Raw genomic sequence first — 14,186 nt, 5'->3', positions numbered from 1 at the left:
AGAATAAGGGGTAGGACTGGATAAGTTTTCAACTTCTTCCTACTCCCTTGAACATATACATCGATATTTATTGGATGTTTCTTTTATTTTTTACTTTTAACTTTCTTTGTTTGTTTATGTGTTTATATAATTATATATGTATATATGCATATGTTCAATAAACTTCAAACTTCAAACTTCAAACCTACATAAATGGAGGATTCTTATTCTAGCATCTTTCTTCTTACTTCGTTTGAAAAACTCAATGTGAAAATGCAGTGAATCTTGGGAATATATTGAAATGCAGGGGACCCACTCATTGGATCCTACACATGCAGGAAAATAACAGATGTTGAAGGAGCTTTTGAAATGAATCCTCCAATTCACCTCTGTGAAGGATATGTCTCCTGAGTGGAGATGCACACCAAAAGCAAAAAGACTGGTAGGAGTGTATGTGAACTGCTGTTGTAGGAGAAGTTTACAAAATGGTGTCACAGGAGTTTAGACAAGCCAATATGACACACACACAAAGTAAAAAAATAATAATAATAATAAAAAAAAAGACCAGTCGGCACAGTACAACGGCAGCAAAAATGATTATATTATACATGCCAACTCAATTAGAAACCCATCTTTGATATGCTAGCTCCGAACCTCAGCATCACACTTAAGTCACAATTAGGCAAGTCAAACATTAATGGACTATGGCAATAATGAGCCCACTAAAAAGATAAAAGTAGTCCAAAGAATGTTGGTCAACTGTAATGCATGCACTCTAAGAGAGTATTAGTCGGTGAGTTTTTTTTTAAATTTTTTTTTATCATGGTACACTTACATTGTATGAACACTGAATGATGGTTAAACTAATTGCATCAATCAGGCAAATCTGGAGAAGGGTACAAAAGACGGTGAAGACAATCATCAAGTGGAGAATAGACATTGCTTGAATTGCTGACACACATGCACATCAATATAAAAGCAGTGCATAGGCCTACACATCATTTTATCTTGACTTAATAAAGGCCGTGAGGGCCGGCCAGAAATTGTGGCTGGAACACGGAGTGCAATTTGATCCAATTCTGCTTCAAGCATCAGTATAGTTAGATCAGATGGATTCAGGACAAACCCTGAGAACTCTGACCAAGACAAAGCTGGGGTGTTAACAGTAGACTTATTTTTAAGACATCAGTGTCACAACACAACCCACTCAGAGAGATGGGAAGAAGCCAAGTGGGTTGCTCACAATGCTCAAATTGAGAACAGTGGCGTGTCAAGCTGAGACTTCGGCTCCCTCATCTGGAGAGTTCATTTGTCATTCTCAGTCAGTTTTCTCATTTCGTCAATGTTTGGTCTCCTGATGAGATTTAACATTTTAATTAATTAACATTTGACAATTTCTGCAAGTTTTATTTAGGCAAGTATAGATACATTTTTGGTGAATCCTTACAAGTATGTTACTAATTTTCCATTTCCCCTTATTCATTTTCTTTTCAGCCATTGAAATGCAGACAGTAAACCTCATGCCAGTGTAATTCTTCTGATAAAATGTGGCTGGCAATCTGACGACCACACCTGGTAACTACTTAAATATACTGCTTTAACGGCAGTATATTGATCTGTTTAATATTACAAGTAGCACAGTAAGTCTGAATGTACAGTGGCCCTATGGCCTTGCACCACATCCGCAAGTACATGTTGTTGCTGAGAGCGCGGAAAACCAAATCCCTTTTACAGCAACTCAGCAGGAACCATCTTGATGTGATGTGTCACAATAAGGCAAGTGTGTGCAATGCAATGCTGGCTATGGCTCCTCTGAAGAAATACGGGAGCAGTTGCTATTTAATACATTCCAGTGGCAAAAAAATCATTCAGAGAGCTACAAAATGAACAACTGAACAAAACCAGAGATGTGATAAGGATATTAACACATTCCTAATTGGAAGGAGGATCACAAATCCTACATCACTAGCACAAAAATACAACCAATGTCACTCTGTCATGCTCTGCTTATGTCTAATTGTTGCTATGACTACCAGTTGTTTTGCAAGATAGCTATTGACTTAGATGTTACTATGGTGAATCCAAAAGGAAACAAATGAGAAACTGAGATATACAGCAACCAGCTGCCACTTTATGGCCACTTACACAATATCCAATGCAAGATCTTCAGCAAATATTCCACTTTGACAAAGATAATAATGTTTTGTTTTGATTGATGCTGTAAGAGAGAGATGCACTTAACAATATTACCTCTATATTGTTTAATATGACTGCGGCTGTGGTTTGCTCCAGCTATAACAAAGCCTCTCCTATTGACACAATCTGCTTTTAGAAGTATATTCATCTGACCATTTATTCTCGCTTAACCTCATTAGGCTCATTGGTGTGCCAGGCAATCGCAGGACACAAGCAGACAAACAACCAGCTAGGCACCCCCATTAATCGTCAATTCCCGTCGATGAAGATGCCCACCTTTCGCAGAGTGCTTCCGCATACTCGGCGAAATGCTTTATGACGCGAAACCTCACACGGAATGAGAGGGACCGATCAAAGGACGTAAACATGCTTCAGTCAATGCTCAGTCCGTGTATTTTTTTCAAGGCTTTGCGTCACTCATCGAAAAGTGCGCGTCATCGATGGGAAGTGACAATTAATGGAAGTGCCCAGCTCTGCAAACAACCATGCATGCTTCGAGACAATTTAGTCTTCAATTAATACCAATTAATCTTGGTGGAGAATTTATGAGGAAACCAGAGTACCTGGAAAAAACCCACACAAGCACAGAAAGTGCATACAAACACCAAATAGGGATGCTGGATTTGAACCCTCAACCTGATGAGCTAAAACAAGTCTTGTTTGGATCCCTTTTCCCAATTCACTGACACAATCACTTTGTCCATTAAGCCTCAGTCAGGCAGTCAAATATAAGCAAAATACACGCTCCACGACATAGGATAATGCTTTTATGACATCTATTTCTCCTTTCCTTTTTTCCTTATTCACAATAGCCTACGCACAACAAGCCTGCAACCTTTGCAAAGCTGATAGGCACCTCACCTGTAATGGCCCACACTCATTAGAGCTTCTCTCATTTTGAAAGGCTGTGACAATGAGGTCTTAAGCAAGGCTCTGGTTAATTGTATAATGTCATTAAATTGCATGTGTTCCACTTTTCCTGTTTCAAGCTGACCCCGATGCACTCGCATCTACAGTAAGTGCCTCGCCTGTTGAGTCTGCAGCTAACGAAACAAAAAGTGCTTGTGCAAATTAAATATATCCACCTTATTTCTACGCCCCATCATCCTTTGCGTGAATTATGCTTCAGACTTACGAATTAATCGAAACCGTCGTTTTGTTTGCATGGAAACTGTTTGCGTGAGTCTACTTTCTATGACAGTTAGTTGCAGACTTTACCAATGTGGGAGCGCAGCTTTAGCTTCCTGCTAATGTAGCAGGGTAATAGCATAACATAAAAAACAGAGGGCAGCGACAACATACAGTCGCATGTTTACTTTCTGAATTCTGTCACTTCAAACATGAAGCAATGAGCAATCTCAAAAGCTCTGGGGTGAATCTGTGCCTACACAATAATAAAGTTGTCCCCCCTTTGTTAAAAGAGGTTGGACAGTCTTTTTTAGCTTAAAGCAGACATAGGAGCCAGCCAACCCCACTCTGTCCCACTGCCTGTACGTTACCGAAATGGGCAGTCGAACGCTTGATGTAAACAAGCTTCACATCATTTCATGTCATAAACCGCAATCAATCTTCACCACACAAACACAATATTGCTGCGACAGAGGTCATCATCATACTTGATGTTGATGTTGGCACCCGAATCTTCTCTCGTGGTAATTGCCACAAAGCAAGCATGTTCGATGTGCACTTTGTTCTGTGCACTTTGTCCACAAAATGAAACGACACAACAGGTGGTTGATGTGGGATTTTCAAATAAAGATTCTCAGACTAATTCCTCTGTGACCCTCATCCCGGGTAGGCGCTGGAAACTAGCAATTTTTACAACAGTCCCTCTACCGCTCCGGGGTTGCAGTTCAAAACATTACTTTTTTTTTTTTTTTGTCACAGATTCAACTTCTTTTTGCTTGTTCCTACAAATGGCAACGATGCAACAACTTCCCAAGTTGTGGAAGTCATTTTTTATGTGCAATGGGGGCTAAGGATTGTCTTAAATATATGGGGGAATAAAAACGTTCAAATAAGAACCTCACCACTGTAACAAATACAAAAATTCGGTCAGGAAGCGGAAGTTGGGAGCAGAATTCTTTTAGCATGAATAATTCAGGAATAAGGTGGATATGTTGTCGAACACAGGCACACAAATGTACCTTCATTAGTAAATCAAGTTGCCCACTGGGAGTTGTTTAATTCTTCATCAATTTGCCTCAACAAGTAAACCTTGAGCCCTTCAAGGATAATTAATATTCCAACAAAAAAAAGTGTTGCTTACCTATACACAATTAAAACCCAACCTTTTGAAATAGCAAAACGCTGACTCAAAAAAAAAAAAAAAAGTCAGCAACTTCCAAATTTCATTAGTTCTATGCTAAATAGACTAACAATCAATCAGGCTAGAAAGAAACTGGTGGTGGCTTGGGTCATTTCAGACAACAGTATGCATCCAACAATTTGTGAAGGCCTTTTTGGGTTCCATTATGACATGCATGTTTCAGCAAAGCCAAAAAACATCGTGATTTGAAGTCTAAACCGCACAAATGTTCTTCTAGATCAGGGGCCTCAAATTTGCTCTCCGCAGGAGGATATTTCGCGGCCCTCTATTTGACAAAGTTTGATGTTTGTGTGGCCACCGTTTTGCGAAGTTGTTGCCCTTGGCATTTTTTTTTTAATTTTTTATTTCTGTGTCGTTTTTTTTTATTAAATCACCTATGTTCTACCATAGCGCAGGCTCGTAACACCCAGTCCCATTTTTTTTTCAAAATTTGCTGTGAAGAGAAATGTTTAGCAACATTAACAGCAAATTTAAAGAAAAACAGGAGATGCAAGTTTATTTTGTTGAGCACAGGGGCTCCTCAACATGTCTTCAATGCACAGGGAAAGTTGTGGCGCTCAAGGAATTTGACATCATTAAACGACTGGACATGTTGACGAGTTAAGAAAAGTACGAGGGAGATGAAAAAGCTGATCGGGTCACCAATCTTGATTACTTCCTGAAGAACCGTTAATGTTTGGAACTGTTAATAAAGACTGAGAATAGGGCTGTCTCAAACAATTATTTTGCTAGTCGACTAATCACCAACAGTAGCCGTATAGAGTCGACTCATCAGAACATATCGTCTCTGTCCTGTGAAAAACCTTTATTTCATGTTTTTTTTTTTTTAATGTAGTTTTATTGAACATTTATCCAGAATGCTTTGTTTTGCTTCACTAGTATGTGTAATTTAAAATTAGTAAATTGATCGACACAAACAAAATGTGGTATGCACCTGAAATGGGGAAAAAAATAAAAAAATAAAAAAATAAATAAATCCTTAAAGATTAGGAGGAACTTTTTTAAAACACTGTACTGCATATTAAAACAATCTATTTTGTGCTTTATTGTAATGTGTTGCCATTGAGGGCTTGTGCCAAAGCTGTCATGTTCTTTTGAGTCTTGCTATGTCTGAGTCCACCCTAACCCTAACCCAGGCGCAACACTGTGTGACTGTTGTGACTCGTGAGTCAAGAGAGACAGGAAAAATAAATAAAAATAGACATCCGTAAGGGAGCACATTTGATGTCAATACGTTTGGTGGCATACAAAAACAGTTTTGGTTATTAATAAATGCATGTTCACTGACTAAAGCCTCTGTAATCCATAATATACCTAACAAATATGTTAGCATATAAACAGAACATCATGTTACACACACGTCGCTCATGCTAGCTTCCAGACATGACTATGCCAGAAATGCTATTAGGCATCAGCCACAACATGCTTCCTTTTTAAATACTGCTTTATCACTGCCACGGCGCTATGAAAGGGTGGTGTTACCTCGTATTAAGTATTTCGGTTGAAATGCGCCTGAAGTTTCAGATTCTGTTGCTAACATGGCTTGACACTACATTACCCATAATGCTTTTCTTTCCATTGTGGATAGACTGGATGACCACTACTGCGCATGTGTGTCACAGACATGGCAGCCAGCCCCGAGAGAAGTGCAAGACGAGGCAGTTTCGACAAAAACAGAGCGCAAAACAAATAAATATATACATAAATGACTCGTCGACTATTAACATTAATTGTTGACTGCTTTGATCGTAGACGTCGTCGTGACTAGCCGACAATTTTGGCAGCTCTAATTGAGAAGATTGGGTTAGTACTTTTTTTTTTTTCAAATGTACTTTTTTTTGGGGGGGGTGGTCATTTTTTTCCCCAAGATTCATTCTTTTTTTCCCCTTTGATAGCACTATTTGTAGAGAAATCGCAAAATCAACATTTTTGAGTCTAGCACAAATCTAATGCTGCCGACATGCGGACCCTTTTGCCAGAGCGGGTCACATACATATATTGTACTCTGCTCTGTTATTTGAGGGGATTTGAGAAGTCGACCACAGTTAGTAAATTACTGGGAATAAAGGAGCATGACTGCTTGACCGACTAATAAAAGCTAATGTTCACACTGACACACAGGCACGAGGGATTTGTACCTTGTGTTCTGTCGGTGACTCTCTCTTTCCTAGACGCTGCCCCATGCTGCTGAAAGAGGCTGCGGGGAGAAAAAAACAAAACAATAAAAGACCAACAAAATACAGGGGTTTATAATAAAAAAAAAGTTGCAGTGTAGTTTTACTGTATATAAGCAGAAGAGTGATTATGAGTAAAATATATACATGCAACATGCAACACAAGTAGATATACCCACAAGGTTATCCACTAGTGAGGATAATACTCTGATGAAAAACAATTTTCTTTGTGATTTCATCCTAGGAATGGATGTAATCTCTCTTTGTATCTATGTAATGTGCTGTAAAACACGGAAAACAAATGAGTAGCACTTTTGCCAGTAACATCGACAGCTTCTAATCAAGTCCCCTGCCTGTTTCAATAGCAGTTTTACTCTGCTGTGCTCTAGCGCTGTTGTACGTTGGGTTCGGATAAGTTGTACAAGTTGTACTAAATAAAAAACAAAACACAAACACACAAAATGGATTCCTGGTGAGACTATAGTGCCTTCAAATTGAAATTATAAGACAATATGCATTTTAAAATTAAGCTTTAATGAAAATGGGAATTTGCACACCTATGAAGTGGCCTCTTTCTTACTTGAGCTCTTTCATTGTCTGTGTTAGGGGAGTAAATTGTTGATTGACATTTACCTTCATCAGAGTGTTGGTGTCACAAAATCAACTTGGCAAATACAAATCTAGAGATGTGTCCTTCACAATGTATTTTTGTGTTTGCTTATGGGAAATAATTCAGATGTTTAATGACACTTTTACTCAGACCGATACCAATATGAGTACTTAACTCAAGAAACTGTGGAGTGAGCCATGGGTGGAGCATGGGGAAAAAAAATACATGTACAAAGCATTACGTTAACATTTTTAAAGCTGTTTAAAAGTCCTTAATCAAAGGTATGAGGAAAAAAAGCAAAGTTTTCAACCTAGATTTAAATGCATTTACACTCGGGGCTGACTTCATTGTGACCATTAGAAATTTTGAATCTGATCGAATGGCCCATTCCAGGTGGGGTCCCTCAAGAGTCAGTCCTTGGACCCCTGTTGTTTAGTCTCTATACGTTGCCTTTGGGTCAAATGCTTCAGAACGCCAATGCTGATTATCATAGTTATGCAGATTAGGGATGCATGATAATACTATTTTCAACCGATACCGATGAACCTATAATTTAGAAAGTGCCGATGCCGATAATCGCAAAACAAGCCGATATTTGTTTTGCAAAATTAACTGTCTTGAATACAAATATACTTTCGAGTCCTACTATAAGGCTAACAAGTACCGTACAAATAAATTGAAACATTGTGTAAAGCACCATGAAGCTGAATTGACATAAATGCTTCACAGACAATCACTAACTCATTTTGAGTTTGCCAAAACAAAACAGTCATGTTTTAAAAATGAAAAAAAAAAAAAAAAAAAAAAACCCTGTTACGTTAACATTTTGAAGAGACACAGTAAAAAAAAAAAAAAGCCCACAGTGGCGACTGTCATGTGATGTCGCCATGACGCATTTTCTGTGGACATGAGATCATGAAGATTATCACATCACAAATATTCGACACTTGTATAAGAGAGGGGAGGGGTTGAGGAGTTGAGCACAACTTGAGTCACAAACACAACAGATGGCCCAAAGTGGCATGTCTATTATTATCGGTGGATTTCTTCATTATCGGGTTTATCTGTTTGACGTCAAATTGTTTGACAATTGCCGATAATTATTGGCCACCGATATTATCGCGAATCCGTAATGCAGATGACACACAACTGTATTTATTAATGTCCCCAAACGAGAGCAGTTCAACTAACGTATTGTGTCACTGTCTAGAGCAAATTAATAACTGGATGAACCAAAATTTCCTTCAATTAAACCAAAACAAAATGGACATTATTTTCGGCAATAAAGAAAAGAGGATTGCTGTGTGAAAACATCTCCACTGTATTTAGAAACCAAAGTTCGAAATCTTGGGGTGCTGATACTTAGGGCTGACTTTCAGCAATCATATCAAATGAATCACTCAAAGAGCCTTTTACCAGCTGAAAAACATATCCAGGCTGAATGACTGCATGCTCCAAGTGGACCAAGAGAAGCTTATCCATGCTTTTATCTCCAGCAGACTCGATTACTCTATCGGTCTTCTGACTTGACTCTCTCAAAAGAACATCAGACAATTGCAGCTCATTCAGAACACTGCAGCTTGGGTTCTGACCAAAACAAAGAGATCAGAACATATCACTCCAGTCTTTAATTCTTTTACACTGGATCCCAGTCAGCTGTAGAATAGATTTCAAAATTTTGCTACTGGTCTATATATCACTCAATTAGTGGAACCCAGAGTTTAAAGTAAACATGGTGAAGCTGCATTTAGCTGTTATGCTGCACACAAATGGAATAAGCTGCCAACAGAAGAAAAGTTTCCCCCAAGTGTAAATGATTTTAAATCCAGGTTAAAAACTTTGCTTTTTTTCCCTATACGGCCAAGAGGTCTTTTAAACATTGTTAAATGTTTCTATTAAACTTTTGTAAATCGTTTTTTCCATTTTAACTATTTTAGGAAAACTTCTCATTTCTTTACTTTCAAAGTTTTTAAAATTTGTGTTTTAACATTGTCAATGAATGTTTTTAGTATTTTTTTTTAAATCTACTTTGTTTTCTCTACTTCGCTTCTGAATGTTATTAACTTATTTTGTTGATGCTTGTCAGTGTGAGTCTTTGCTTGTGTAAAGAACATTGAGTTCCCTTGTGTGTGAAATGTGCTATCGAAATAAACTTGCCTTAATTGCCTTGCCTTAATGCATACAAGGGAACGGAGCTCAAAATTGCACCACGAACTGATAGTAACTTGACCATCGCCATGTACCGTAGATAGCCTTGTCAAACATCTTTATATTACTTTGTTGCCTTTATTTACCATATCATTGCAGACAGGAGACAGGTCAAAGCAGATGGAATTTGAGGAATCTTGACTTGTGCTGGTATGAATTGAGGGGGCACTGCAGCCCCAGATTAAGCATGTTGCCTTCCCGTGAACATGCACAACTTTTCTTTTTTTCCCCTTTTCGACAATCAATCCGCGGACCACGTGCGTGCCCAACCATGCATGGAGAGTAATCCATATGGGTCACGGATCAACGATGATCCATTGCACCCACCAAAGTGGCGAGCTGGAGTGGTTGGTGTTATGCTAGCCACAGCTGAAATTCACTGCATTTGGGAAATTACTGGCTGTTAATGTCAAGCCCTGAATACACTGCTTTATTATTGTCATTACTACTTGTATAAATGTAGACACCCACACACAATACCAACAGCTGTCTAGCTGATTGAAACAATGGCTGCCACAAAAAAAACAATTGGTTATCAGAATTTTATTATGCCAAATATCAGAATCAGCTTCGGCCTCAAATAAATGTATATTGGTCAGGCAACTAATGGAAAGCCTAAACTTTAAAGTGTAAAATAAATTCTATCAACAATTGAGGGACTAAGGATTGAAAAAAAAAAAAAGCCTTTTTTTAATGGGTAAATCAATGGGTGGTTTCTTGGTTAATGGACAATTGGTAAAATAATAGTACAGAGACTTTAGTATGGATCCTATAAAACAAAATTGGTATAAAATGTGTCGGTATTTATCTGTACAAAATATAAGGCCTAACTTATTCAAGGAGAGAAAATTACAACTGCCAAAGTCTGAGTATTCAGTTTAGCACTGTACTCAAAACTTACAGCAAACCAAAATGTTTTGGTCATAGAAAGAGACACTTTCATTCTAGAATGTTACACAATCAGAGCTGTGATCCTGCAAGGACTAACAAGAAAAGACTGTTGCATAATATAGTGAGAAAAGGCCGAAAAAGCGTTTTTTTTTTTTTTTTTTTTTTTTTTTTTTTTTTTTTTAAATGACTGAGGGGTGGGTGTGATAAAAGCCTACAATTACAATTATTTTTCAAATGAGAAAACACACACGCAAACGCAATGTGCCGGCATTTCCTCTCCCACTCAGTGTCCTGCAATTTCGAAAGCCATATGGGAAGTGTTAAAAACATGCAGCGGGAAAAAAGCTTTTTCTCAGTCCAACTGCTTACAGTGAACTTCCACTATATCACAGTTCAACTTTAACTGACTTAAGTTTTTGTTTTTTGGGTGGTTCATATACAGATACAGGTTCATATACAGACAAGTCTAAATTTAATTTGAATAAATTCAATTCACCAAACAACAACATAAGTTGTCCCTAAGCACTTTACTGATGGAGCAGGTCTACAACCACTCCTCACACATGAAGAGACCAATCCAGCATATATGTGCAACCTGCTTTCACATTCGGAGAAACCACTTCCTCCTCGCACGGGTGAATGGCGATGGGGACCAGGAAGTGCACTTGTGGGAACTTTAAATGTCTACTACACAATGTCTTTAAGACAATATGTCACACCCGAGCTAATAAAACTGATAATTGCCCATGTTGAGGCTTTGTTCCTATTACATGTATCATATCATCCCTATTTGTATAAATAAATGATAAACATATTTAACATTTGTTCCAAAACAACACCACCCATATTAAAATTCAGATTCAGCACTAAGCTCGGCAGGATTTAGATGCATCTTAATTAACTCATTCACTGCCTTTGACAAGTATACTTGTCAATTGTATTTTTTAGAGCGGTGCTAAATGGGGGCGAATCTGAGCATGCTCCACTGTAAATATCAAACTTGGAAACAACTTTACTGATGCCCAACCACCGGTAGATGACATCATTGCCCCATTTTATAGGAAATAAACACAGTTTCAGAGTCCATGGGAGAAATGGCTGTATTTTGGCAAACCTACATTTTTCTGCTGTCAATTATAAAAGAACGGGACGGGACAAAAAGTAGGGAGTCTATTCTGTTATTTGGTAGATTCGGTTTATATATAATTATTGAATGTAATATCACGTGAGTATTGGAAATGTAAAAATTTTCTATAATGACTGGCAGTGAATGAGTTTTTAAATACAGTACCAAGAACGTAAAACGTATTGTTTCGTTTTGTTTTATTTTTTCCTCCAACATATTGTCCTTTAGTATGAGCCATATGTAATATATACAGTATGTGTGTGTGCGTGCCACTGGAAGAAGGCCAAACGAGTGTGATGAAAGGACAAAGTAGTAAAGCTCTATACTAAAGGATTTGAGGGCAAAGGTCCTCAAGTGACACTATTTGCCTGCAATGAGCATAGCTTAAAATCCAGCACGCACTCACTCACTCACTTGATCTCTTTATTTGAGCATATGATTTCCCACTGCAGCTTCTCATCTGGTGTTTAAAAATAAATAACGGATGCAGTCGCCAATAATATGGTGCTGTTCAAATGTGCACTGCAGTCTTCATTATCTGTGTACGGAAATAATACAGGAGATTGACTGAAACACTTCATTATGGAGTCCACTGGACTTAGCCGACAAAGTGGTAGCCCAGGAGTAGTTCTGTGGTGAGATTTTTATGAGATCATTACACTACAAAGTAGGGATGTCCCGATCCGATCAAATGATCGGAAATCGGGCTCGATCATGTGGTTGCTGACTCGATCGGTATCGGACGTTGTCTCCCGATCAGGACTCGGATAAATATATGAGGTCATTATTATTAACTTTTTAAATTAAATCTGGAGTTGGGCGGTGCCACAGAGTGACACCTCATTTTTCCACACAGTCACTGTGTCACAGTGCATGCGACGGGGCTAAACAAGGAAATGGCACCGAGGTATTTGGAAGTGGAGATACTAAAGTTAGCCCTCTCGACCTCAACTTTACAACGATGTATGCCCGTGTCGTTCCGACCTTCCCTTCCCCGGATACAGGGGGTGCACCTCAGGGTTGCTAACCCGCCTAACGATGCACATTTTTCGGATACAGCTTGGGGGATTTACACCCCCACCCCACTGGTTGAACCATAGGTCTTATGGGGAAAATGAGCACATCCCCGGAACCGACCTTGGCTTTCCAACGGTGTCAGTGCCGGCCCTCCACGACCCTCCAGGCCGGAGATACAGGGCCGCAAAATCGGCTACCCCACTCTCGGGAGATCCGGCCCAGGAGCCCGGCTTCGCTTTGGGCACTGGCGACTTGGACGTGCTTTGTTCCATCCCAGCGGATGCAACTGCGAGCACGCTTCATTTCCTCCAGGCGAATCCAGTTGCGGTGCCTGTGCCGGCGAAAATGGAGTCTGGACGCCTTTCGAAGGGAGCCCGGTGCCTAGCCTAGCCGAGCCTAGCTTTATCCGATTTTAACGCAAACTCGGAGGTTCAGACATCCTAGGCGTCGCCAAAACCCGCCCGGGCCGGTAGTCTAGAGACTGGTACGAGTCAAGACCCAAAGTCATGATTATGGTAAGATGTAGGGGTGTTAAAAAAAAAATCAATTCGGCAATATATCGCGATACTAAAGCACGCAATTCTCAAATCGATTTAGTAGGCAGCCGAATCGATTTTTTAACATCCATTTTTGATGGAAAAATATTCAACAAAACGTCTAACTTTCATACCTTAAGCATGGAAGAATGTTATATTAATGGAACATTAAGCCTTAATATTTTATTTCAATGCTGTTCTAACATGAAAAAGGTTACAACCTGTTTGTTAAATACAGTGGCTCACAGTTATAAAACTGAAGTTTCAGATCAATAAATAATACATTTTCATACAAATCTTACAGTATACATGTACAAGTTTACTGGTATTTTCTAAATTTGAGTAAAAAAAAAAAAAAATCGCAACAATCGACTTGTAAATTCATATCGGGATTAATCGGTATCGAATCGAATCGTGACCTATGAATCGTGATACGTATCGAATCATCAGGTAATAGCCAATTCACACCCCTAGTAAGATGAAATACATTTTGCTTTCTTTCTCTTCAAATACAGCCTTTTTGTTTGTTGTGAAGTTGGCTTACACATATCTACTGTATTTTTTCTTCCTAAAGTAAAACATTAGGTTAGCCTATCAATTTGTGTTAAGTAGCATGCTTTATATATGGCTACAGTAGGTTCACTGTCCACTCACCATATATATAATGTTGGGGTAGTTTTGTAAATTTTTTATTTTTTTATTTTATTTTTTTTTTTAACATGAGAAAAAAAAATCTCCTTAATAAAATACAGAGGTATCGGATCAGAACTCGGAATCGGACGATTTAAAAAATGAGGTGACTCGGAATCGGGTCCAAAAAAAGTGTGATCATCCCTATAGTAGATATACAACTAGGGGTGTTAAAAAAAAATCGATTCGGCGATATATCGCGATACGACATCGCACGATTCTCGAATCGATTCAATTAAAAAAAAAATCGTTTTTTTTTTTTTGTTTTTTGTTTTTTTTGTTTTTTTAAGAACTCAGAATTGTTCATTCGGTAGTCTTACCGATTCAACGTCTTATCATCATTGCCTTTTTTTTTTTTTCTTTTTTTTTGTGTGTGTGAATCGATTTTTAAACTTCCATTTTTAATGGAAAAATATTCAACAAAACGTCT

At 38.4% G+C, this 14,186-nt stretch overlaps 1 protein-coding gene across 1 annotated transcript in view; it reads right to left on the bottom strand.

Annotated features, from left to right (window-relative positions):
• The window catches only part of LOC144022400 (myelin basic protein-like), a 58,285-nt gene that overhangs the window by 30,009 nt on the left and 14,090 nt on the right, over nucleotides 1-14,186 (bottom strand). The window contains exon 2 of the mRNA XM_077527152.1: nucleotides 6,643-6,701. Within this exon, the coding sequence (XP_077383278.1) occupies nucleotides 6,643-6,687 (45 nt within the window). The 5' untranslated portion in view covers nucleotides 6,688-6,701. The remainder of the gene's footprint in view (nucleotides 1-6,642; nucleotides 6,702-14,186) is intronic.

This window comes from Festucalex cinctus, chromosome 7 (genome assembly GCF_051991245.1).
Source record: "Festucalex cinctus isolate MCC-2025b chromosome 7, RoL_Fcin_1.0, whole genome shotgun sequence".
Taxonomy (NCBI): domain Eukaryota; kingdom Metazoa; phylum Chordata; class Actinopteri; order Syngnathiformes; family Syngnathidae; genus Festucalex; species Festucalex cinctus.
Note: the sequence above shows the minus strand (reverse complement) of the source record. Positions and strands in the feature narration are given on the sequence as shown.